General features: G+C 46.0%; 3 protein-coding genes across 3 annotated transcripts; 2 read left to right on the top strand and 1 right to left on the bottom strand.

Annotated features, from left to right (window-relative positions):
* The first annotated feature begins 5687 nt into the window (after positions 1–5687).
* On the top strand, positions 5688–15649 carry LOC4337831 (DNA-directed RNA polymerase II subunit RPB1). The gene is made up of 13 exons (XM_015782850.3): positions 5688–5963; positions 6768–7031; positions 7706–8005; positions 8090–8248; positions 8325–8486; positions 8568–8788; positions 8862–9003; positions 9107–9442; positions 9519–9805; positions 9892–10150; positions 10252–13412; positions 13520–13591; positions 15382–15649. Exons 1-13 carry the CDS (start codon positions 5877–5879, stop codon positions 15434–15436), a joined length of 5505 nt encoding a protein of 1834 aa, XP_015638336.1. The 5' UTR covers positions 5688–5876; the 3' UTR covers positions 15437–15649.
* A 2631-nt stretch (positions 15650–18280) lies between these two features.
* On the top strand, positions 18281–22126 carry LOC4337830 (histidine--tRNA ligase, cytoplasmic-like). The gene is made up of 6 exons (NM_001402491.1): positions 18281–19716; positions 19890–20069; positions 20296–20688; positions 20776–21057; positions 21396–21536; positions 21613–22126. The coding sequence occupies exons 1-6, from the start codon at positions 18355–18357 to the stop codon at positions 21910–21912; spliced, it is 2658 nt and encodes an 885-aa protein (NP_001389420.1). The 5' UTR covers positions 18281–18354; the 3' UTR covers positions 21913–22126.
* A 47-nt stretch (positions 22127–22173) lies between these two features.
* LOC4337829 (bifunctional protein FolD 2) lies at positions 22174–24450 on the bottom strand. The gene is made up of 5 exons (XM_015784256.2): positions 24277–24450; positions 24009–24192; positions 22917–23074; positions 22618–22830; positions 22174–22535 (listed from the first exon to the last, which is right to left on the bottom strand). Exons 1-5 carry the CDS (start codon positions 24367–24369, stop codon positions 22305–22307), a joined length of 879 nt encoding a protein of 292 aa, XP_015639742.1. The 5' UTR covers positions 24370–24450; the 3' UTR covers positions 22174–22304.
* Between the last annotated feature and the right edge of the window lie 595 nt (positions 24451–25045).

Raw genomic sequence — 25045 nt, 5'->3', positions numbered from 1 at the left:
GCTGGCCTTTATGCCGCCGTTGTTGGGCGCCTACGTCTTCACCGACCGGCTCGCCTTCGTCGCCGCCGACTGGTGTCCTCGCCTGCACGGCTGGCCTATTATGCCGCCGTTGTTGGGCGCCTACGTCTTCACCGACCGGCTCGCCTTCGCCGCCGCCGACTGGTGTTTCCGCCTGCACGGCTGGCCTTTATGCCGCCGTTGTTGGGCGTCTACGTCTTCACCGACCGGCCGCCTCGTCCGCTGCCGACTGGTGTTTCCGCCTGCACGGCTGGCCTTTATGCCGCCGTTGTTGGGCGTCTACGTCTTCACCGACCGGCCGCCTCGTCCGCCGCCGACTGGTGCTTCCGCCTGCACGGCTGGCCTTTATGCCGCCGTTGTTGGGCGCCTACGTCTTCACCGACCGGCTCGCCTTCGTCGCCGCCGACTGGTGTCCTCGCCTGCACGGCTGGCCTATTATGCCGCCGTTGTTGGGCGCCTACGTCTTCACCGACCGGCTCGCCTTCGCCGCCGCCGACTGGTGTCCTCGCCTGCACGGCTGGCCTATTATGCCGCCGTTGTTGGGCGCCTACGTCTTCACCGACCGGCTTGCCTTCGCTGCCACCGACTGGTGTCCTCGCCTGCACGGCTGGCCTATTATGCCGCCGTTGTTGGGCGCCTACGTCTTCACCGACCGGCTTGCCTTCGCCGCCGCCGACTGGTGTTTCCGCCTGCACGGCTGGCCTTTATGCCGCCGTTGTTGGGCGTCTACGTCTTCACCGACCGGCTTGCCTTCGCCGCTACCGATTGGTGCTTCCGCCTGCACGGCAGACTTATTATGCTGCCGTTGTTGGGCGTCTACGTCTTCACCGACCGGCCGCCTCGTCCGCCGCCGACTGGTGCTTCCGCCTGCACGGCTGGCCTATTATGCTGCCGTTGTTGGGCGTCTACGTCTTCACCGACCGGCCGCCTCGTCCGGCGCCGACTGGTGCTTCCGCCTGCACGGCTGGCCTTTATGCCGCCGTTGTTGGGCGTCTACGTCTTCACCGACCGGCCGCCTCGTCCGCCGCCGACTGGTGCTTCCGCCTGCACGGCTGGCCTTTATGCCGCCGTTGTTGGGCGTCTACGTCTTCACCGACCGGCCGCCTCGTCCGCTGCCGACTGGTGTTTCCGCCTGCACGGCTGGCCTTTATGCCGCCGTTGTTGGGCGTCTACGTCTTCACCGACCGGCCGCCTCGACCGCCGCCGACTGGTGTTTCCGCCTGCACGGCTGGCCTATTATGCTGCCGTTGTTGGGCGTCTACGTCTTCACCGACCGGCCGCCTCGTCCGCCGCCGACTGGTGCTTCCGCCTGCACGGCTGACTTATTATGCCGCCGTTGTTGGGCGTCTACGTCTTCACCGACCGGCCGTCTCGACCGCCGCCGACTGGTGTTTCCGCCTGCACGGCTGGCCTATTATGCTGCCGTTGTTGGGCGTCTACGTCTTCACCGACCGGCCGCCTCGTCCGCTGCCGACTGGTGTTTCCGCCTGCACGGCTGGCCTTTATGCCGCCGTTGTTGGGCGTCTACGTCTTCACCGACCGGCCGCCTCGTCCGCCGCCGACTGGTGTTTCCGCCTGCACGGCTGGCCTATTATGCTGCCGTTGTTGGGCGTCTACGTCTTCACCGACCGGCCGCCGCATCCGCCGCTGACTGGTGTCACTGCCTGCACGGCTGGCCTGTTATAACGCCAACTGATGCTACCTTCTTCACGGCTGGCTACATCGCTGTCACTACTAATAGGCATCAGTATCTTCAACACAAGCTGCCTACGTTTGCCATGGCTGCCGACTGGTTTCTTCACTTCCATGGCTGCATGATTCTGCCAGTGTTGATTGGCCTTATCTTCTTCACCGCCGGTCGTCTCGTCTGCTGCTGACTAGTGCCCTCACCTCTACGTCTGGTTTATACAGCTACCACTACTGATGGACATCATCGTCTTCCGTTGCCGACTGGTTATGCCGCCGCCGACTAGTGCTTTTATCTTCACAACTGCGCGTCTTCGCTACCAGTTTGCTTCTGTTGCCGCCGACTCGTGTTCACTTCATCACGGCGATGCAACTTTGTCATCATGGTGGAGCGACTTCATCTTTATTATCTTCGGCACTGGCAAACTCTATTGCTGCTACTCCGCAAGTTTTACTACTTCACCAACCACGACGTCTTTGTGAACCTCGACATCTCGGCATGCAATGCCATGATATTTTACTACAACAAGTGACTCTCCAATATTCAGGATTTCTACTTGGACACCTTCAACGCATATCTTCAATCAAGCAATGACTACTCGACGACAAGAAGCTATAATTCTCGACTCTATGTTCAGTTGTTTCCCAACTAACCAAAGAGTCGGGGGCTACACAAATACAAGGCTCAAAATTTGACAAATTTTATGTCAAGCTGAAGAAATCAATTCATCAACCCACGAGTCAACTCCAGGAGTCATTATCTTCATCTTTGCTTCGGAGCAGACATTCTACTTCAACAACTTCAAATATTTCGGTTTAGACGAGTTGGGCAACAACATCAACTCTCCTCCAAGTGAAGCATCTACAACAGTTATAACATTAATTTGATGGATTATTGTCACTGACATCATCACCAGCACCTCTGCTTCATCGGCCCTGACATCTCTGCTGTTGCTAATGGATGATTATGTTTTCGCCGACTTATTATTTCACCTTCACGGTTGACCTACTATGCAAATGCTGATGAGCGTCTTTGTCATTATCATTGGTTGCTACACTGCTATTGGCTGGATCACCGACATCGTCATCTTCATCATGTCGGTTGCGTTTGTCGTCGTCAAGTATTTTCTTCATCTTCATGATTGGTAGATTTCGCCATCACCGTTGATGCGCGTCTACGTCTTCATCGTCGGTTTGCTTTTGTCACCACCGACTGTTCTTTCGTTGTTGTTGGGCGCCTACATCTTCACTGCTAGCTGACCTGACTGTAGCCGACTGGTTTCTTCGCCTCCATGGTTATGCAACTTCATTACCTTTGATTGGTGTCATTGTTTTTACTACCACTGACATCTTCCGTTACTTCTGATGAGCAATTTCGTCTTCATGTTGGTCATTTCATCTTCATGCCGACTGCGTCAGCTATTGCCAATAGACAATTTTGACTATGACAGAAGGACAAGCTATATGCTCAGGGGCTCATCAACTCAAGCGTGAGGATTATATCTCCAATTTGGACTTGTTCCGGATACATTCCACATGTATTCATAGTCATGAGTTTATTTTCTATGTTCAAAGACTGGACCAATTATTATTCCCCGTAAGGGCTATTAACCGAATACTTGCGCCAGTCGGGATTCAATTATTATATTTATTTTGGAGTATCCCATAAGGGATAATCATTCAGATCAGAAGCTATTCATATGAGCTACACTTGGTCTATATTACCCGGAAGATTTATTACTCGGGAGCATGTTATATGCGTCATCCTTTAAAGGGTATCGAAGGCATATTTTTTGGCCTAGGCCTAATATGTCTGCAGCCCATATTTTCAGGTGTGGCCTGTCACGTTCTTTTAGGGACTTAGGCACTTTTTGCTTAGGCCAAAGTGCGCGTGATCAAGTGCCCAATACCTTAAAATCCTTTTATACCGCAGTTACTCAACTTTTTAGGAGTTGGTACAATGCATCTTAAAAGGTGTCAAACAGTAAAAGCTTTATATAGCTGCCCCGCTGACTTTTTAATATAGTCATGGTGCTGTTTGGATTTTTAAGCAATTGATTGGATACAATATCGTTGCTTTTTGCCACGTAAGTGTGCATTTTTATTGACCAATATTATGGCTTAGGCTGATTATATATTGTGGTCATTTTTCAGGCGGTTGGTAAATCCTTTATGAGTTTATTTACTCGGATTTTATACCACATATGCCATATATTTCCAGGTATGGTGGAACCATGTGTCTTCTAGGGACTTAAGCACATCTGTTAAAGCAGTGTGCGCATGGCGTATGCCCAATACTTTGGAAATTTCTTTATTCACAATATACAAGCTTCTTTATAGCTATTTTTCTATATCACTCATCATATTTTACAAAGCAGTTGGTATATCACTCGGATCATGTTATTTGGAGGATTCACACCGCATATGCTATATATTGATATCAAGTCACTTGGTTGATTACGATTATCAAAACCACTTGGTTGGTTGAATTATTTATTCCTTGACTATATGCTTGGTTTGTTCAATTAACCACATTGTCGGGGGCTACACCTATTAGGTGCATCTAGTCGGTGCACCTGACTTTATTTTCCAGCCCTCCACAGTCTTCAGATTTGGTAAAAGTACTCGGGAGACCATGGCAAAGATGATTGAAGCACTCGGCTTTGGAGTAATCTGGTTCGAGAGAAGATTATCTTTTCGACTGCGAAGGTCTCAGGGGCTACTGTGGAGATTATGGGTACCCCATACCCACACGGCATGGTTATCCGACTAGTTATAGGGGATAACTTATATATATGTAATATGTAACAGATCATGACTTGGGTATTACGTTTCCTTGTATGTTACGGAACGGCCTAAAGTCCTGGTTTGATAATATTGTAAAGTAGATTTAGGAAACCGATACCGTATTGGTTAAGGTTTCTATCTTGTAATCCTGCCCCCCACCCTATATAAGGTGGGCAGGAGGCCCTCTAGGGGGCATGAGACAACCTGATCGTCAGATCAATACACACCCGGCGGATTCAAATCCCCAAACAGGAGTAGGGTATTACCTCTCATTGAGAGGGCCTGAACCTGTCTAAATCCTTTGTCTCCGCATCCATCCACTTTTAGGTCTCGTGCGCTACCCCCTTTGATTATTGCCGAAATCTAGTTTCGACACCGCTACTCACCGTCATCCACCGGCTAATGGTTCTCTCCTCAAGCCGTCGACAAGGGCGTCTAAAACACAACAATATGGTCACATTTGAGGATGGATGGTGGTGATGGCGAAAGATTAACGTAGAATGTACCGTGCTATGCACCAGCGGCAGGAAAGGTTGGGTGGCTGCCCGAGCTTCGTCGCTGCCATATCCATTGTCGTTAACCGTCAACAAATATAAAATTTAGTCGGTCATGGTGGTGTTGGCTCCGTTACTGTGCCGCACCATCTTTTCCAATACTTTTTGCATGGATGATCCCTTTGAACAAACGCCACTATGTGTTACTTAAGCCAGTGGCGGATTTAGGTCATTTCTGTAGTGTCGGCTGACCCCACAGTTTTTTGAAAAACACCCTATAAACCTCGATTTTCATGTATAGATAAAAAAATTAGAGAAATAGCCCCACTTAAATATAAACCATTAGTAATTGACCTCACAGGTATAAAATCCTGGCTATGCCACTTACTTGAGCGGTTGATATTAACAACTCCGTATATTCCTTGTGCAGCAAAATACTAAACGAGCCGTAATATCTGAATTGTATACGGATTCTTAGCTGCTCTTTTAACAGGATCCAAGTGCCAAAATAAATCGCGGCCATCACTATGTCGGTGGAATAATTTTTGACTTGGGATAAATCCAAACTGAAAGGGAATATAGGGAAAAAAAATCGAATCCTTCCAACCCGGCCCACCCGTAAACCGACCTATAGCTCACAATAGCCGAGCCGGCGCACGATACGGCTATAAATAGAGCCCTACCCCCCACCTCTCCTCCTCTGTCGAACCCCCGCGTTTTCCCCTCCCATCTCGCGGCGGAGGCGGCGGCGATTTTTCGCCGATTCGTCTCGATTCGATTCCGCCCCCGGCTTAACCGCCAAAAGCACACGCACTGGTGACTGGGTAGGTGGTGGTGGTGGTGCGCGGCGGCGGCGGCGGGGAGGGGTGTGTGTGGGGGTGATTGGGAGACATGGATGCTGCGAGGTTCCCGTACTCGCCGGCCGAGGTGGCCAAGGTGGAGGCGGTGCAGTTCGGCGTCCTCAGCCCCGACGAGATCGTAATGCACTGAGTTGCTTACTCCTCGCTTCGCTTCCTTCCCCCTCTCCGTTTCTCTCTGTGCGCGCGTGCGCGCGGAGTCGGAATTCGATCGGAGTTGGGGCGGGTTCGGGTGGGTGGGTGGGTGGGTGGATGGATGAGAGTTTTGGTGCTCGCTTGCTGATTGCTGCTGTTGGACGAGTTTTGAACTTTTGATGCTATGAGAAGGGGGAAAAATTCCAAGTGAATGTTGACCATGAGCTCCAATTGTTTGAGTTTGGGTGGACTTGGATTGGTTTGAATTTGGGGGAGTTTGCTCGTACCATTGTGAGAGCGAATTAAACTAAAATTTGAGCACTGTAACAATGGATGTTGGAACCTGATTGAAGCAGTTAGGGTTCAACTTGCTAGCTGTTGTGTGTGTGCATTGTGCATTGTACTTGAAACAAACAAGCAGTTGACGAAACATTTACTCTCTGTCATAAGCTGTGAGGTGTTCAATTAAGTTTGTATACTTCGCAGTCTTTAATTTGTTTGCAATTGTGTGGTGTACCTATTGAGTTGAGCAGCTCTGTATAGTCTGAAAAGTTGGATGAATTTCGCATATTTAAAGTGAATTTTAAAATAACAGTCACACTTGAGATGCAGTTAATAACATAATATTAACATGGATTAATTAGATGGGTTTAATAATATTTCGAGTCATCCGGTTTAATAGGTTGAGTGCTTCATTAAATGCAAGAACTCAGAAGCTGCATGTGGAATGTGTAAGGAACACGATTTTTGGGATGGTATTTGATGTAATTTCTGCGTTGCTGCTTTGTAGAGACAAATGTCGGTGGTGCATATAGAGCATGCAGAGACTATGGAAAAGGGGAAGCCCAAGCCTGGTGGCTTGAGTGACCCTCGGATGGGGACAATTGACCGGAAGATCAAGTGTGAGACATGCATGGCTGGGATGGCAGAGTGCCCAGGCCACTTTGGCCACCTTGAGCTTGCTAAGCCAATGTTCCACATCGGCTTCATCAAGACTGTACTCTCCATAATGCGCTGCGTCTGCTTCAATTGCTCCAAGATCCTTGCAGATGAGGTACATGGACTGCTCTTCTGTGGTTTGGATGTTTTGCAACATATCCAAATAAAGTAGGAAGGACCATTGATTTTATGCTATACTTGATAAACTGGAACCATAATGCTATTTGTTCTGACTATTCATGTAAACACAACTATACTTGCAAACGCAAATATACATATATGTCTTTATTACCATGTTTGAAACTTTGTTCTGTTTCTCCTGTTGTCACTCAGCATGCTTAATGTTGTCATTTGTTTTCTGTGTTACATATGCCTAACATGTACAATGCAATCATTTTACGCCTTATTTCTTCTGTTGCTCATCCTGTTTTTGCCTGGCAAAAGCTAGAAGGTGCTTTTGGTCTAATGCTAGACATGCAAAACTGAAACCATAATAGTTTCTATTCTGGCTATTCGTGGCATGGTCAATATACTTGTATGTTTTCAATCTTTCTCACCCTAATTATTTGCATAGATGGCAAATCCCTGTGGTTGTACAAATGTACATTCTTGTAATGTTGTGTAAAACAGTCCAAACCATGAAGCCTCACTAACTGAACTAATTTTGCAGCTTTTTGGTAAATTCTGAGAAAGATGATGCATGTTAACTAATATCCATCCTAATCATATGAACCTTTTTGTTGCTCAGCTTTGGGTTTGTTTAACAATGGCCGGATGCTTTTGTTGCAGGATGATATCAAGTTCAAGCAGGCTCTTAAAATCAGGAATCCAAAAAATAAACTAAAAAGAATATATGATGCTTGCAAGAACAGAAAGATCTGTGCAGGCGGTGACAATCTTGATGTTCAGGAGCAACAAGGTACTGATGATCCAGTGAAGAAAAGGGGTGGCTGTGGTGCTCAGCAGCCGAATATCACTGTTGACGGTATGAAGATGGTTGCAGAGTATAAAGCACCAAAGAAGAAAAACGATGACCAAGAGCAACTCCCTGAACCTGTGGACCGGAAGCAAATCCTCTCTGCTGAGAGGGTATGTACACAATCATTAATTACTCAATTCAATACATTATTTTTTAAGAATATTCATTTAACCATGTGGTTCCTGTGTTCTCAGGTCCTTAATGTTCTTAAACATATAAGTGACGAGGACTGTCTTCTATTGGGTCTGAACCCCAAATTTGCCCGTCCTGATTGGATGATTTTGCAAGTCCTTCCGATTCCTCCACCCCCTGTGAGACCATCTGTAATGATGGATACTTCTTCCAGAAGTGAGGTGAGCAGAGATACCTTTTAACCTAGGCTGTTTTTAAAAGGATGCACCTTCATTAACTCACTGCTTTTCTTTACAGGATGATTTGACTCATCAATTAGCAATGATAATTCGACACAATGAGAACTTGAGGAGGCAAGAGAGAAATGGAGCCCCAGCTCACATAATAACAGAGTTTGCTCAGTTATTGCAATTCCACATTGCAACATACTTTGACAATGAACTTCCTGGCCAGCCAAGGGTGAGCAGATTACAAAGTCATTTTGCCATTTTAGTTAACAATGATAAGTTTATCCTGACTTTCTTTTGTTGGAATTTTTAGGCCACACAGCGATCTGGAAGGCCTATTAAATCAATTTGCAGCAGACTGAAAGCAAAGGAAGGCCGCATTAGAGGAAACTTGATGGGGAAGCGTGTTGATTTCTCAGCTCGTACTGTCATCACACCAGACCCGAATATTAACATTGATGAATTGGGAGTGCCATGGAGTATTGCTTTGAACCTGACATACCCAGAAACTGTTACTCCATATAACATCGAGAGGTAAATCATTTACTGTTATCAAGGCACGATCACAGTTCTTTAATGATCACTTACACCTATTCAATGATCTCAGGTTGAAAGAACTTGTAGAATATGGGCCCCACCCTCCCCCTGGGAAGACAGGTGCAAAATACATTATCAGGGAAGACGGTCAGAGGCTTGATCTTCGTTATGTGAAGAAAAGTAGTGATCAGCATCTGGAGCTGGGTTACAAGGTGCGTACCAACTTTGTTGTAGAATTTACTTTACTGATAGTCACATTACAGTATTTTCTTCTATATTAGTTTCCTTATTTGGCGTTTTATTTTTTCATTTCAGGTGGAAAGGCACCTCAATGATGGGGATTTTGTTCTTTTCAATCGGCAACCCAGTCTTCACAAAATGTCTATCATGGGGCATCGCATTAAAATCATGCCCTATTCAACTTTCCGCTTAAACTTGTCCGTCACTTCGCCGTACAATGCAGATTTTGATGGGGATGAAATGAATATGCATGTTCCTCAGTCATTTGAGACCAGAGCTGAAGTTCTAGAGTTGATGATGGTTCCAAAATGTATTGTGTCTCCTCAATCGAACAGGCCTGTTATGGGTATTGTCCAGGACACGCTTCTTGGGTGTCGCAAAATTACTAAAAGAGATACTCTTATTGAAAAGGTTAGCAAGTCTGCACATGATACCTTAATTAGTTCTTTTCTGCGCAGTTATGCTCATCTTTCTGTTTTTTTTCCAGGATGTATTTATGAACATCTTAATGTGGTGGGAAGATTTTGATGGAAAGGTCCCTGCCCCCGCCATTTTGAAACCAAGGCCTATTTGGACTGGGAAACAAGTTTTCAACTTAATTATTCCCAAGCAAATCAATTTGATTAGATTTTCTGGCTGGCATTCTGAAGCTGAAACAAGATTTATTACTCCTGGTGATACTATGGTCCGGATAGAGAAGGGAGAGCTTCTATCTGGTACACTTTGCAAAAAGACACTTGGAACATCAACTGGAAGTCTTATTCATGTTATTTGGTAAGTATGCTGTAATTAACTTTTAATGTTGAAATCCAGTTGCAGTTTGGAATTTTGCTTAGCAAGTTATATATTGTTCTTTGCAGGGAAGAGGTTGGTCCAGATGCTGCTCGCAAGTTCTTAGGTCATACACAGTGGCTAGTCAACTACTGGCTTCTGCAAAATGGTTTCAGTATTGGAATTGGGGATACAATTGCAGATGCAGCCACCATGGAGAATATTAATGAGACAATCTCAAAAGCTAAAAATGATGTGAAGAAACTTATTAAGCAATTTCGTGATAACCAATTGGAAGCTGAGGCAGGACGCACCACGATGGAATCATTTGAAAATAGAGTAAATGAGGTACTGCTTGACTGTTTATGCTCCGCTCTTTCAATTGAAAAAAGAATGAACCATTCATTTGATAGACTTGCAACTTGCTTACCTACCTTTCTCTATGTTAGGTTCTTAACAAGGCTCGTGATGTTGCTGGAAGTAGTGCCGAGAAGAGTTTGTCTGAAAGTAACAATCTGAAGGCTATGGCCACCGCAGGCTCAAAAGGAACTTTCATCAATATTTCACAGATGACTGCTTGTGTCGGACAGCAGAATGTTGAGGGCAAGCGGATCCCATTTGGCTTCACCAATCGAACATTGCCCCACTTCACGAAAAATGACTATGGTCCTGAAAGTCGTGGGTTTGTGGAGAACTCTTACCTTCGAGGCCTGACACCACAAGAATTTTTCTTTCATGCTATGGGTGGTAGAGAAGGTCTGATTGATACTGCTGTGAAGACCTCGGAAACTGGATATATCCAGCGACGACTTGTGAAGGCTATGGAAGATATCATGGTGAAGTATGATGGTACTGTTAGAAATTCTTTGGGAGATGTCATTCAGTTCTTATATGGAGAAGATGGCATGGATGCTATTTGGATTGAGTCACAGAAGTTGGACTCCTTGAAGATGAAAAAGGCTGAGTTTGATAATGTATTTCGTTATGAACTGGATGATGAGAACTGGAAGCCAAACTACTTGTCGACTCAACATGCTGAGGATTTGAAGACCATCAGTGAGATTAGAAATGTGTTTGAGGCAGAGGTTCAGAAGCTAGAAGCTGACCGGTTCCAGCTTGGCACTGAGATTGCTACAACTGGTGATAATACATGGCCTATGCCTGTCAATCTCAAGCGGCTTATCTGGAATGCTCAGAAGACATTCAAGATTGATCTGAGAAGGCCTTCTGACATGCACCCAATGGAAATTGTGGATGCAATAGATAAGCTGCAAGAAAGACTTAAGGTTGTCCCTGGTGACGATGATATCAGTATTGAGGCTCAGAAGAATGCAACTTTGTTCTTCAATATCCTGCTTCGAAGCACATTTGCTAGCAAGAGGGTCTTGAAGGAGTACAGGCTTACAAAGGAAGCTTTTGAATGGGTTATTGGTGAGATTGAATCGAGATTCCTTCAATCTTTAGTGGCTCCAGGTGAAATGATCGGATGTGTAGCTGCACAGTCCATCGGAGAACCAGCAACTCAGATGACCCTGAATACTTTCCATTATGCTGGTGTCAGTGCCAAGAACGTTACCCTTGGTGTTCCCAGGCTGAGAGAAATCATTAATGTTGCTAAGAATATAAAAACTCCATCATTGTCAGTTCACCTAAAGCCTGAGGTGAACAAGAAGAAGGAATTGGCGAAGAATGTCCAATGTGCCTTAGAGTACACTACTCTGCGGAGTGTGACTCATGCTACTGAGATATGGTATGATCCTGATCCTCTGGGAACCATTATTGAAGAAGATGCTGAATTTGTCCAGTCCTACTATGAAATGCCTGATGAGGACATTGACCCTGATAAAATTTCTCCATGGCTGCTGCGTATTGAGCTGAATCGTGAGATGATGGTTGATAAGAAATTGAGCATGGCTGATATTGCAGAGAAGATCAATCATGAATTCGATGATGACTTGTCATGTATATTTAATGATGATAATGCAGATAAACTGATCCTTCGTGTCCGGATCACAAATGATGAAGCTCAAAAGGGAGAAATACAGGATGAATATGGTGAGGATGATGTCTTCCTCAAGAAGATTGAGAGTAACATGTTGACAGAGATGGCCCTTCGTGGAATTCCAGGTATTAACAAAGTGTTTATCAAAGAGGGGAACGTCAATAAATTTGAGGACAATGATGGCTTCAAAACAGAGAAGGGGTGGATGCTTGATACAGAAGGTGTTAATCTCTTGGCTGTCATGTGCCATGAAGATGTTGATGCTACTAGGACAACAAGTAACCATTTGATTGAAGTAATTGAGGTTCTTGGAATCGAGGCTGTCCGCCGAGCTCTCTTGGATGAGCTGAGGGTTGTCATATCTTTTGATGGATCTTATGTCAACTACAGGCATCTGGCCGTTCTTTGTGATACAATGACATACAGGGGACATCTGATGGCTATTACAAGGCATGGTATCAACCGTAATGACACAGGGCCTCTTATGAGATGTTCTTTTGAAGAGACTGTGGACATCTTGCTTGATGCTGCTGTATATGCTGAATCTGACCCCCTGAGAGGTGTCAGCGAGAACATTATGCTTGGCCAGCTTGCTCCTATAGGTACAGGAGGCTGTGATCTGTATCTGAACGATCAGATGCTGAAGCAGGCCATCGAGCTTCAACTCCCAAGCTATGTTGAAGGCCTGGACTTTGGCATGATGACATCAGCATGCTCGCCCATCTCTGGGACACCATATCATCAAGGGATGATGTCGCCAAGTTACCTGCTGAGTCCAGACATCAGGGCTTCCCCCACTGCAGCAGATGCTCAGTTCTCGCCGTATGTTGGAGGAATGGCTTTCTCACCCGTATCTTCACCAGGCAACTACACTCCTTCGTCAGGGGGTGGTTACAGTCCATCTCCTCCCGTATGTACTCCAGGGCCAGGAAGCTTCACCTCTTCATCACCATATAATCCTGTCTCTCCTTTTTACTCGCCTGCCAGTCCATTATCATGCCCACTTACCAGTCCGTCATATGTGCCTACCAGTCTACCACACTCACCAACATCTCCAATATACAGCGCTACATCTCCTATCTACAGCCCTTCATCTCCTATCTACAGCCCTACATCACTAAGTTACAGTCCCACATCACCAGTTTATAGTCCGACTTCTCCTGTATATAACCCAACTTCTTCTGCATACAGCCCCACATCACCATCTTATAACCCTACATCGCCGTCTTACAGTTACAGCCCCACATCACCATCTTATAGCCCCACATCGCCGTCTTACAGTTACAGCCCCACATCACCATCTTATAGCCCCACATCGCCGTCTTACAATTACAGCCCCACATCACCGTCATATAGCCCAACATCGCCGTCTTACAGCCCCACATCACCATCATACAGCCCAACATCGCCGTCTTACAGTCCGACGTCACCCTCATATAGTCCGACATCGTCTGCATACAGCCCTACTTCGCCTGCATACAGCCCAACATCTCCTGGCTACAGCCCAACATCTCCAAGCTACAGCCCATCTTCGCCAAGCTACAATCCTTCTTCGGTCAAGTACACGCCTTCACATGCATACTCTCCAAGCAGCCCAAATTACTACAGGTACTGAATTGTTGTCATATGGACTAGAGAGGCTTTGGCAGACTGCTCAGTTGTTGTGTCTTCGTATACGCACCCTTGCTTATTTTGCTTATGTTTTTGTTCCTCAGCTCAACATCGCCGACATACTCACCTACCTCACCATCATACTCGCAACCAAGCCCGTCATACAGCCCAACAAGGTCAGATTTCATAATATGTTTTGCATCCTCGGACTATCAAAAAAGGGTCTATTTCAGTACTACTAGTAATTGTGCACATGCAATGCCTTTTTTTGCAGCAATGATCATAAGAATCGCATAATTACTTCAAAATTTAGAAACTATACTAAAACCTATAGATACTTTACCAACATATTGTTGAAATGCAAGTACATAAATCGTGTGAAAGTTTCTGTTAAAAAAAAACATAAATTGTGTGAAAGCAGGAGACTTATTGGTCTCCTCGCAAACATCTTGCATGTCCACAGCAGTCACGGAAGGTTCTAGATGGGTGTAGTAATTTCATTTGCCAGTTTACTGCTGGCCATTGTATATTACCAATTTAGGCCCCCTTTGAATCAAAAGATTTATATAGAAATTTCATAGGATTTAAATCCTATAGGAAATTTTTCTATTTGCCCCTTTGATTCAAAGGATTGAAGCTTTCCAAATCCTATGAAATTCCTATGGAATAACATATTGCATGCGGATTTTAGAGGAAATTTAGCAAGAGCTCCAACCTCTTGGAAAATTTCCTATGAGTCTATCTCTCATTGGATTCATGCATTTTCCCTGCGCTTCAATCATTCTTGTGTTTTGCAATCCTCTGTTTTACACTTCAATTCCTGTCAGAATCTTGTGTTTTTCTATTCCTCTATTTTTTTTCATCCCTATGATTCAAAGGAGCCCTTAGCATTACTCTGACCACAATCAAACATCTATCCTCTTTTCAAGACAGCTACATGTAAAATAAAAACACAATGCCTCATATACAAAAGAACTAGGATTTTCTATAAGGCCACAAAATTTGGATTATACTTGTATATATCCAGTCAACAAATATCATGTAGGTCAGTTTAGTGATAACCAAATGAAACATAATTAGAATATTAGGATTCTACCTGATCATTAAGGATGCATGTAATTTTATCATCCTTGAAAAGGTAACAAGGTGCCAAATTTTACACTAGAAAAATATGGTACCTCTAGTACCTTCTCAAGGATGGTAAAATTACCCAAAATTTAATTTAAAATTTAGGTACCTCAAGTTACTTTCTCAAGGACTAAAATTTCTCTAAGGATGCTACTTCTGTTGTAGTGTCAGTAGGAAACTATGTTTATCTACTAGTTGTAGCTATTATAGGTGATCAGCAATTCTGTGGTGCTCACTTTATATATGATAGTTCTTTTGTAGTTTCAGTGGGAAATTCAGTTACAACGTGACATTGTGAATGTTTTCAATTCCCTATCAACATGAAATTCAGTTACATATCTGTATGTTCAATTTCTGTAATATGCATTGTTAAATTTGCCATCTAGGATTTCCTAGTTTTGTTAGCTTGTTCAACCATCTCTATGCTAGAGAGCAAACTTGAATCCCCCAACACTGTTAACATCTAAGTTAGGCATTGAAAGATGGTTGTCGTGTATGAATCAACTAAGTTTGTTCTGATGCTGTCTTTCTTTCCTTTTTAACCGAAGCCAGCAATGCTGGTGTTATAATATTAATTAGAAAGAGCCTCACTGTATTACATCATGGCAATAATGCCGCTAAATCTTTGGCACCACACAAGCTCCAAGTTTCGATGATGTCTTCCTTTCAGTTCACCCTGGTTTCTTTTCCTCAGGGAATTAAAAAAAAAAACGGCTTCCTGCATATTGTTCGCTTTTGCAGTTTTTTTAGCTATGCAGCCGTGCTTGTTTCTCTAATTTTCTTCTAGCTAGCTAGCTAGCTTACTCTGAACTAATAATTCTGTTTGTGTTGTATTCAGTCGAGTGGAAGAAGAAGCGCATGAGGAGGCTGAAGAGGAAGAGCCAAAAAGATGAGGCGATCTAGGCGATGGAGATTGCTTCCACTGACCTAAGTAGTTAGGAATTTTCCTCTGTTTTGCTTGCAAGCTTGTGCATGATGTATGGTCTTCGTGTAGCTGGTTCTTCAACCGTGTGCTGCCATTGCTACTTTGGCAAGTTTATTTTTTACCACGTGGTTGTTGCTCGCTGCGTTGAGAGCCATCAGCTATATATGTATGTTTGTTGATCTGCCATTGTGCATTGTTGCAGTAGATCTATCATGCAACTTTCAGATGAATAACGTGCTGTAGATGCTCGAGTAAGTACTCACACGGCAAATCGCATGAGGTCGATATCTTGTGGATTCTCTAGTACGGCTGTGTTTAGTTTCATGTCAAAATTGGAAATTTGATTTAATTGGAACGATGTGACGGAAAAGTTGGAAGTTTGTGTGTGTAAGAAAGTTTGGATGTGATGGAAAAGTTGAAGGTTTGAAGAAAAACTTTGGATCTAAACATGGCCTACGAATCGTCGTCCGCAAAACGGAAGAGTATAAATCATTAAAGGAGAGCTCAGCAAAAATAAAATTGAAAAAACGAAATAATAAATAAACGATTAGGAAATCATTAGAATTGGACTCGCTATCTAAGGACTTGTTCGGTAGCCCGTTTCCGCAGCTGTCGCTGCAGCAGCCTGTTCAGTAGCAGCCAGTTCTTCTGAACAAACCCTAAGTATGTACAGGCCTATTTCAAATCCTGATTATACAGAGGCCCATCACTATCCATTCGCTCAGAATTGAACTCTTGGGAAAGAGAAGTTGGTGACGAGCCAAATAAAGGAATAAGTTTATTTTAGGTCCCTCAGTTTGTCACATCTGAAATTCATCCCTAAACTGCAATATACACGCGCCTCAAGTGTCAAAACCACTGCAAATAATGTCCTGAGACGGTTTGGATGGTGGTTTCGACTGACATGACACCTATGTGGCTTTGACGTGACACTTTTTAAGTAAATAAAAAACATAGGACCCACATGTTGGTCACTGTTTGGTTAAAAATTAAAAAATTACGGTGGGATCGATCCACATCACCAATCCCTCCCTATTCCCTCTCCTCCCCCTCTCTCCCCCTGCTCTCTCTCTTCCTCTTTCCTTGTTCATCGGTACCCAAGGGGAGAAGAAGGCGCCATAGCCAACGGTGATGGCGTCAAGCGCCTTGTCGCCTTCCCTTCCTCTTCGCCCGCGAGAGAGGAGTAAGAGCATCTCCAACAGCCTCTCTACTCAGTTCTCCAAGCTAAAAATTTGGCAAATGAACCAAAAACACTCCTCCAACAGACTCTCCATTCAACTCTCCAAGCCAAATACCTCTCCATCCAAGCCCATACACTGGCCAACATTGGCCAGCCTCCTAGGCTGGCTATCCCCTCTCCAGCTCTCCTCAACTCAACCCGTGCTTCTCCTTTCCCTCTAGCTCCGTTGCCACGCCCCTCTTTGTCGTCGGGTCGCCGCCGTGCCACCTCTTCGGCTGCGGCGTCGCTGCCTCTCCCCGTCGCCGCTGCACCGTCTCTCTTCGCTGCCGTCGATTTCCTCCTCCTCCCCTCAGCTACCTTATCATCGTCGCCCATGGGAGGAGCGTCATCGTCGTCTCCTTGCGCCGCGGCCACCATCCACAGGGAGGAGCGCCGTCATCTTCCCCCCTCCCACCACGGCCGCCATCCCCCGAGCCAAGGAGTGCCGACGCCGTCCACATCATCTGCCACCAGCCTCGCATCGCATCATCACTCCGTCCACCACTGGCCTCAACGAGGGAGAGGATTGGAGAGAGGGGAAGGAAGAAGAAAGCTCGAGAGGAAGAGCACCTTGGCGGCGGCGAGGGCGAAGGCGCCGCGGCCGCCCTGCGCAGCCGCAGGAGCAGCGCCGCCGCCGCGGCCGTTGGCAACATGATGAGGGCGCTGCAGACGAACACCTGCCACCGCAACAAGTACGCTGCCGCCGCTGACATCACCCTCCCTAACCCGGCGATGCGCGGTGAAGCGGAAGTAGACGCAGAGATGGAGACGCGTCGTCCTCGGCGGGGAAAGGAAGAGCACCTCGCGAGCGTCGGTGTTGGTGGAGCAGGACACTGCCTTCCTGCCTCCCCGCGCCGCCGGCTTCCAGCGCCGACCCACCGCGATTTCCTTCATCGGCCGCCGCTGTGATTGGGATGGTTGACGGGAAGGAAGGAAAGGGGAAAAGAAGGGAAGAGAAGGAAGAAGAAGATAGTAGAAGCTGACATGTGGGCCCATTGTTATTTTGGAGAGGATTAATAGAGAGTCTGTTAGAGTAAGCATCTAGTTTGACTAGCTAAATCAGATGGAGAGTTGGCTATATGGGTGTTTGGAGAGTCCGATTTAGAGAGGCTGTTGGAGATGCTCTAAGTGAGAATAGAAGAAAGATAGAGGTTGATGATGTGAGTCCGATTGTATTTTTTTTGTTCACCAAACACTTGCTGACATTTGGGTCCCATGGTTTTTTACTTTAAATGTCGCGTCAGTCAAAATTGTCTTTCAAATCACAAACCTTATTTGTATTATTTTAAAAGTTGAGGAACACGTCTTGTGGTTCAGGGACAAACTTTAGAATCGATAACAAATTAAGGGACCTTTAAGTGAACTTATTCCCCAACAAATCAACAATATAAGCTTATATACCTGGGGGTTTAGGAAACATTTTATCTTATTAAAACCATAAAGTTTCATGTAATACTACGGCGTTTTGACATGACGAGTTTTTTTAAAGTTTGCTCAGTTCAATTTGTAATAATCATCTCTCGTTCACACATTTCCATCGAAAGTATCCCCCCATCAATCCCAAAAACCCATAGGCGAATCCACACCGTCCATTCATCCATCTGAAGCAGACGCCTTTGCTTTCCTCCTGCTCTAGGGTTTTGCGTCTCGCGCCGGAGATCTCACCAATGGCGCCTCCCGCCGCCGCCGCCGCCGTGACGCTCGGTGGCAAGGGCGCCGCGCTCACCCCCGCCGCCGTCTACGCCCTCTCCCACGGCCTCGCCGACCCCGCCATCGACCCATCCGCGCTCCAGAGGCTCTCCACGCGCGGCCCCTCGCCGCAGGACACCCCCGCGTCGCTCCGCGGCCTCGCCTTGTCGCCGCCGGAGTCACGCGCCGCCGCGGCGGTGCTGCTCAACAAGCTCCTGGTCACCGCGGGGGACTCCTCTGCCCTCGTGACCGCCGCGACGGCCACCGGCCTCGCTGGGTCGCTCGACCTCGCCGCCGCGCTGCCCCCGGCCTCCCGCGACGAGGCCGCAGTCGCTGCCGCCTCCGCGCCCGTGGCCGTCGCGCTCGCCGCCGCGATCGACTGCTGCGCGTCCCCGCTCGTCCGCGTCGCCGACGCCGTCGCCGCGCTCTCCTGCGAGGCCGCGCGCGGGGACGTCGCGGCCTTTGATGTGCCGACCTCTGGTGATGGTCTCTCCGCCAAGGACGAGGCTGATGTCGCCGCCGATGTCAAGATGCTCCTCTTCGGGTCCAAGCTCGTCGGCGCAGCCGGTGGCGCCGATGCCGCGTCTTTCACTAAGGTGCCCACCGTGAATGGAATCTTCCGCGAGGCAGTGCGCGCGCTGCACGCGAGGGTGCGTATCGAGCTCAACGCTCCAGTGAAGTTGGGAAAGAGGGACGCTGTCCAAACCGGTGAGGGAAAGGAGGAGGCATTGGTTGCTCTGGCAACGCAACTCGCGAGGCCGGTACAGGCAATGCTCAAGCTTAGCGTTGCGCGGGCAAGGCTTTGTGTTGCGAGAATTGATGATGCTGAGCTCCGGAAGAAGCTTACTGATGGTGTTGAAATCGATGATTTGAAGGGGATGCTTGGCAAGGTCACGATTGATTCGGATGCTGTATCTGTTTTGCGGGGTGTGTACAACTCCCTGCTCAAGTTCAGGGATATCCTTGCATGGGAAGCAGCTGTTGCCATGGCGGTGATCGAAATGGATAGTTCAATTGAGAAGCCACAAGCTTGTGAGGAGAATGAGGCGGGCAGTTCAACTGAAAATCCGCATGCTAGTGGAGAGAAACCAAAAGGTGACAAGAAGAGCAAGAAGAAGAAAACTTTGGGGAAGGGTACTTCTGCTGTACTGATGTTGCTTAGGGACCTTGTGACCAACGGAAAGGAGGTTCTTTCGGTGAATTCTGCACTACTTGCAGAGTGGGGAACCGAGCTCTCACTGTTGTTTGATCCAAAGTGTCCCAGATTGGTGTCCCTTGTGGACAAGGTGAAGGAGATTGTTGAGACCAATGAAGTGAGGAGATTGCCTAAAATTCCCAAGGTAAGAATTATGTAATTTGCATAAGGTGTTCCATTTACATTTCCTTGTTTGGCTTAATCTCTATGCTCCAATTGCTTGAAATAAGGTTTCAGAAGCATCTTTTTAGCCAGAGTGCCAGACTGGTATGATTTCACCCTTTTACGATGCCTGATGCTTTTCTTTAATCTTGTTAGGGAACACGTGACTTTGGGAAAGAGCAAATGGCCATAAGGGAGCATGCCTTCTCAATAATAACAGGTGTATTCAAGATGCACGGTGCCGTTTCACTTGATACACCTGTATTTGAGCTGAGAGAAACACTTATGGGCAAATATGGTGAAGACTCAAAGTTGATTTATGACCTTGCTGATCAGGTATTATTTTCAGTCCCGCTGTACACTTTAGGTCGGTAGGTGGGTTAAATTTTGCACTGAGCCTCAATTTATGCTGGTTTTTGACTTATTTTCATAACATTCTTGATTTGATCAGTATTTGTGGGCATGCTACATTCAGCTGCTCGATTATTCATTTCTTTGCATTATTTTCCATAGCTTGTGTGCTCACAGTCATGATTTGATCTTTACACCAAATAATCTGCAGGGTGGAGAGCTTTGCTCTTTGCGGTATGATCTGACTGTTCCATTTGCCCGATATGTTGCTATGAATAACATAAGTTCATTGAAGAGATACCAGATAGCTAAAGTATACAGGAGAGATAACCCGTCCAAGGGAAGATATCGAGAATTCTACCAATGCGACTTTGACATAGCTGGAGTATATGAAACAATGGAACCAGATTTTGAAGTTATCAAAGTTTTAACTGAGTTGTTGGATCAGTTGGATATAGGCACGTATGAGATAAAACTAAACCACAGAAAGTTGCTTGATGGAATGTTAGAGATCTGTGGTGTGCCTCCTGAAAAGTTCAGAACGGTTTGCTCAAGCATTGACAAGCTAGACAAGCAAACATTTGAACAAGTGAAAAAGGAACTGGTAAGTATCCAAACTAACATGTTATGGTTCGTTTATTTGATGTTACTGACTTGATCATGGCCCTAACTGTTTGTCGTGTTGACTTAGGTGGACGAGAAGGGCATATCTAATGAAACTGCGGATAAGATTGGTGATTTAGTGAAAACTAGGGGACCACCGCTGGAAGTTTTGCTGGAATTGAGAAAGGAAGGTAGCAAGTTTATGGGGAACGCTGGGTCTGTTACTGCACTAAATGAGCTGGAGATACTATTCAAAGCTCTAGATAAAGCAAATGCAATAGGCAAGATTGTTTTTGATTTAAGCCTTGCTAGAGGCCTTGATTACTACACTGGTGTGATATATGAAGCTGTGTTCAAGGGCACCACTCAGGTTAGATAATTTTTATTCATCTCTGCACCTCATTTTTAAACTGGTTAGTGTTTTCAGTTAGCCCATCATTTTGTTTATTCAATTGCACACTTGATAAACTGGAAATCGTTCTATATCCCTTCTGTTCTTATCATTCTTATAATTGGAAAGGATGTCCTCGATTACCTTTTTTTTTTCTAATTGCGTAGTCTTTAGTAGTTGATTACAATTTACCAGGCACTGGTTTATATCTGAAAATCTTCCACTTTATTTGTCATCTGAACTTATTTAACACCTTTCTCTGACCGATTGAATTATAGTTGCTTCCTGCTTCCTGAACTAACCCTATTTCCCAACAGGTTGGCTCCATTGCTGCTGGAGGCAGGTATGACAACCTTGTTGGTATGTTTAGTGGGAAGCAAGTCCCTGCCGTTGGTGTTAGCCTTGGAATAGAAAGAGTTTTCGCAATCATGGAGCAACAGGAGATGGAAAAGAATCAGGTACCTAATGCTCCTATCACCTATTCATTCTTTGAATGAGTTGCAATAACATAACAAAATCGTTCCTGAGTTGCAGATCCGGGCCACCGAGACGGAGGTATTGGTGTCGATTATCGGCAAGGACCTCATATTGGCCGCTGAGCTTGTTAGTGAACTGTGGAATGCTGGGATAAAGGCAGAGTTCAAACTCACTACTAGGATACAGAACCACTTGAAGTACGCGACGCAATCTGGCATTCCGTGGATGGTGCTGGTTGGTGAGTCTGAAATAAGCAGTGGAAAGGTGAAGCTGAAGAACTTGGCAGCCAGCCAGGAAGAGGAGGTTGACAGGACAGAGTTTGCTCAGGTGTTGAAACAGAAATTGAGAAACCCATAGAGAAGATTTTTAGAATATAATTTTGTAGTTCATGTTTCAACTTGTGATGCATCATACTTGCCTGTGTGAGTTCCTGGAAAATTCCGTTCGGCGTTTTGATTTATACTGGCTGTTTGAATTGGTTTACATGTTAAAGCGCTTGGTGTAATTGAATCAAATTACCAAATTCAAAACATTACTCTACTGATTGGTGACCAACTCATAGTGACCATGCACATTATTTTCGCATTTATCAGACAAACATCAGCTACTACCTACTGATTGATGACAGACAAACTTATTCTTATTATTCTCGAAATAACCGTCACACAACAAAAATGAGAACGAATTTGTCCAGAAATGCACTCAATTACAACATCATCCTTGCAGTTACAGCATACAAGATGGAAACTTTACTGAACTATACCACGTTTCGCTCCATCCACCGTGTTCTTCAGCAACATCGCCACCGTCATGGGGCCAACGCCACCTGGGACTGGAGTCAGGTGACCAGCAACCTTGCTCACCTCTGCGAAATCCACATCGCCGACGAGTCTGTACCCCGATTTCCTGGTTGGGTCACTGATGGAGTTCGTCCCAACGTCGATGACAGCAGCGCCTGGTTTGATCCAGTCTCCTTTGATCTGGCAACCAAGAAATCTGCAGTTAGAACTGGGCAGTGGATTGTGATGAACCATGTCATAATTTGGTGGTAGAACAATGTACCATCATAGCCTGGCCAGCCGCTGCAATGACAATGTCTGCTTCACGGACAATACTTTCAGGGTTTGGGGTCCGGGAGTGAACAATGGATACGGTCGCATCCGCCTTCAGAAGAAGCAGGGATACAGGTAGCCCGACAATGTTGCTGCGGCCAACCACGACCGCTCGCTTCCCATTGATGGTAACTCCGCTCCGTGTTAGGAGCTCCATGCATCCCTTCAATGAAAATCAAAACATCAAAACTGCAAACGAAAACTGCAGCAGCAGTCATATTCTAGCATTCTGTTGTAGTGTTTCCATACCTTCGGCGTGCATGGTAGGAACAGTGGGTCTCTGCCTTTCATTGCAAGCTTGCCAATATTCAGAGGATGGAACCCATCAACATCTTTCTCTAAGCTGATCTCGTTCAATATCTTTTCCTCATTAATATGCTTTGGCAATGGAAGCTGGACAAGTATGCCTGTTATGACAGCACAAGTTCATTGTCAAATACTTGTGATTGCATCAGAATTCAGATCCATATAGATGTAGTCATATACCTCCAATCAATACCTCAACATTAGGCAGAGGCAAAATCTGAAGTTACAGTGCTGTTTCAGACTAACTCTAGCTTGTACATTATTAAATGGACATTAAATCTAGAGTTAATTGTGTTTACCTGACATCCACGTGGTTAGGAAAATATAAATCACACTTTTTGTAGACAAGCTAATAGATTATATCTAAGCCACTTCTAAGCCCCAATTTTTTTACTACAACATCCATCTTGCATATGAAACAGATAAAGTCAGTCCTTAAGCATGAGCAAGAAAAATAGGAACTACTTTGTTCGAATAGCATGAGGAGATAATTACAAGTTTAGCAGATATAGATCAAAAGGACAAGCTCCTGTAATCAACTAGGCAACATATCTTATGTAATCTTTCAACTTCAAATGCCTGTATCCCGATATCCATTCAAGAGCAGACTTCAAAAGATCACACAAATTTTTCAGTCCAGATGTCAAGCAACAGAGGACTGGAATTGCAGTGTGAATCTCACGATTAAGTACCAACCCCACATTGTAGAGATTGGAGATATCCTTAAATAGCCTTTTCAGTTTCAGATCCAAATAGTGAATATAAACACATACCTTAAATCCTTCAATAACCCCCAAACACATATCACCCTGACTACCGATGTTCCGATTCGAAGACAAGATCAAGTCAACTCCACCGTAGAGCTCATGCCAAGGTACCCCAAATCATTACAGCATCACTATGATTACCTTAGATTCCACCTAAGCCTAATCTAAAATCATCTCCACATCTATCCCACTAACCAGGTAGTACTAATTACACTAGAATGAATGGGGATTATTGTTCTTGTAGTAAGAACGGATGGATTAGATATACCATGGACGGCTGGGTCGGCGTTGAGGCGGTGGACCTCGGCGACGAGCGCCGCCTCGGAGATGTCCTCGGCGAGGTCGACGTCGACGGAGCGGATGCCGACCTCGGCGCACGCCTTGCGCTTCATCTGCACGTACGTCTGCGAGTCCTTCCTGCTCCCCACGATCACCACCGCCAGCCCGGGCACCTGCCAAGAAACACTCAAGCTCTCATCATCTCCAACCTATCCGCCGCCGCAGCCGGCGAGTGAGTGAGTGAGTGGGTGACTTACGAGGTTGTGGGCGGAGGAGAGGGCGGCGACGTCGGCGGCGACCTCGCGGCGGATGTCGGCGGCGACCGCCTTCCCGTCGATGATCTGCGCCATTGGGGGTGAGACGAGATTCTTTTTTTTTTTTTCTTTTCGTCGTCGCGATTGTTGGTGAGAGGTGAGTGGCGGCGACGAGGCGACGGCGACGGGCGGCGAGGTGGGTGGATTGGAGGGGAAGCGGCGGATGTGGGTTAGGTGACTGGGCTCATGGGCCCCACTTGGGTGGGGACGGGGAGCGTTTTGGGCCTTGGGCCGGACGGGCCCTACTTAGGGAATGGGGTGGGGGAGCGTTTGGGACTTGGGCCTGATGGGCCCTACTTGGGTGGGGATGGGAAGGGTGTAAGCCTTGGGCCGTATGGGTCCCACTTGGGTGGGGGACGGAAAGGTTTTGGGCCTTGGGCTGGATGGGATTTGTGGAGGAATAGCCGAATAGGTGGATGAATTTATGGGCCGGACCGCTTTTCCGATAGTTTTGGTTTACAGCTGATGTAAAAGCTTTACTTCTGACAATGTATTTAGGCATAATCTATATTTAGATTCGTAGTCAAGATTCTGGAATTTAGTTTGTTTTTTCATGCTTTCAAATTGGAGAATTTTTTTTCAAAGACCTTTGATAAAATTTGGAGGGTTGAGTTCCATTGAATATAAGTTTGTGAGCCTTTTGTTTTCTTTTCACCAAATTTGTGAATCTTTTTTATTATACCCGGTCCTTAATAACTCGGTGAGTAATCCC

The sequence above is a fragment of the Oryza sativa genome, chromosome 5, assembly GCF_034140825.1.
Source record: "Oryza sativa Japonica Group chromosome 5, ASM3414082v1".
In the NCBI taxonomy this organism is placed as follows: Eukaryota; Viridiplantae; Streptophyta; class Magnoliopsida; order Poales; family Poaceae; genus Oryza; species Oryza sativa.
Note: the sequence above shows the minus strand (reverse complement) of the source record. Positions and strands in the feature narration are given on the sequence as shown.

Bases quoted from the DNA above. Each gene is read 5' to 3' on its own strand.
- LOC4337830 (NM_001402491.1), top strand. From the start codon at position 18,355: ATGGCGCCTCCCGCCGCCGCCGCCGCCGTGACGCTCGGTGGCAAGGGC. The intron at 21,058-21,395 runs GTTAGATAATTT...ATTTCCCAACAG, and splicing joins TGTTCAAGGGCACCACTCAG to GTTGGCTCCATTGCTGCTGG. The intron at 21,537-21,612 runs GTACCTAATGCT...CCTGAGTTGCAG, and splicing joins AGGAGATGGAAAAGAATCAG to ATCCGGGCCACCGAGACGGA.
- LOC4337829 (XM_015784256.2), bottom strand. From the start codon at position 24,369: ATGGCGCAGATCATCGACGGGAAGGCGGTCGCCGCCGACATCCGCCGC. The intron at 24,193-24,276 runs GTAAGTCACCCA...GTTTCTTGGCAG, and splicing joins TCTCCTCCGCCCACAACCTC to GTGCCCGGGCTGGCGGTGGT. The intron at 23,075-24,008 runs GTATATCTAATC...CTGTCATAACAG, and splicing joins CGCCGACCCAGCCGTCCATG to GCATACTTGTCCAGCTTCCA.
- LOC4337831 (XM_015782850.3), top strand. From the start codon at position 5,877: ATGGATGCTGCGAGGTTCCCGTACTCGCCGGCCGAGGTGGCCAAGGTG. The intron at 5,964-6,767 runs GTAATGCACTGA...GCTGCTTTGTAG, and splicing joins TCCTCAGCCCCGACGAGATC to AGACAAATGTCGGTGGTGCA. The intron at 8,249-8,324 runs GTGAGCAGAGAT...TTTTCTTTACAG, and splicing joins ATACTTCTTCCAGAAGTGAG to GATGATTTGACTCATCAATT.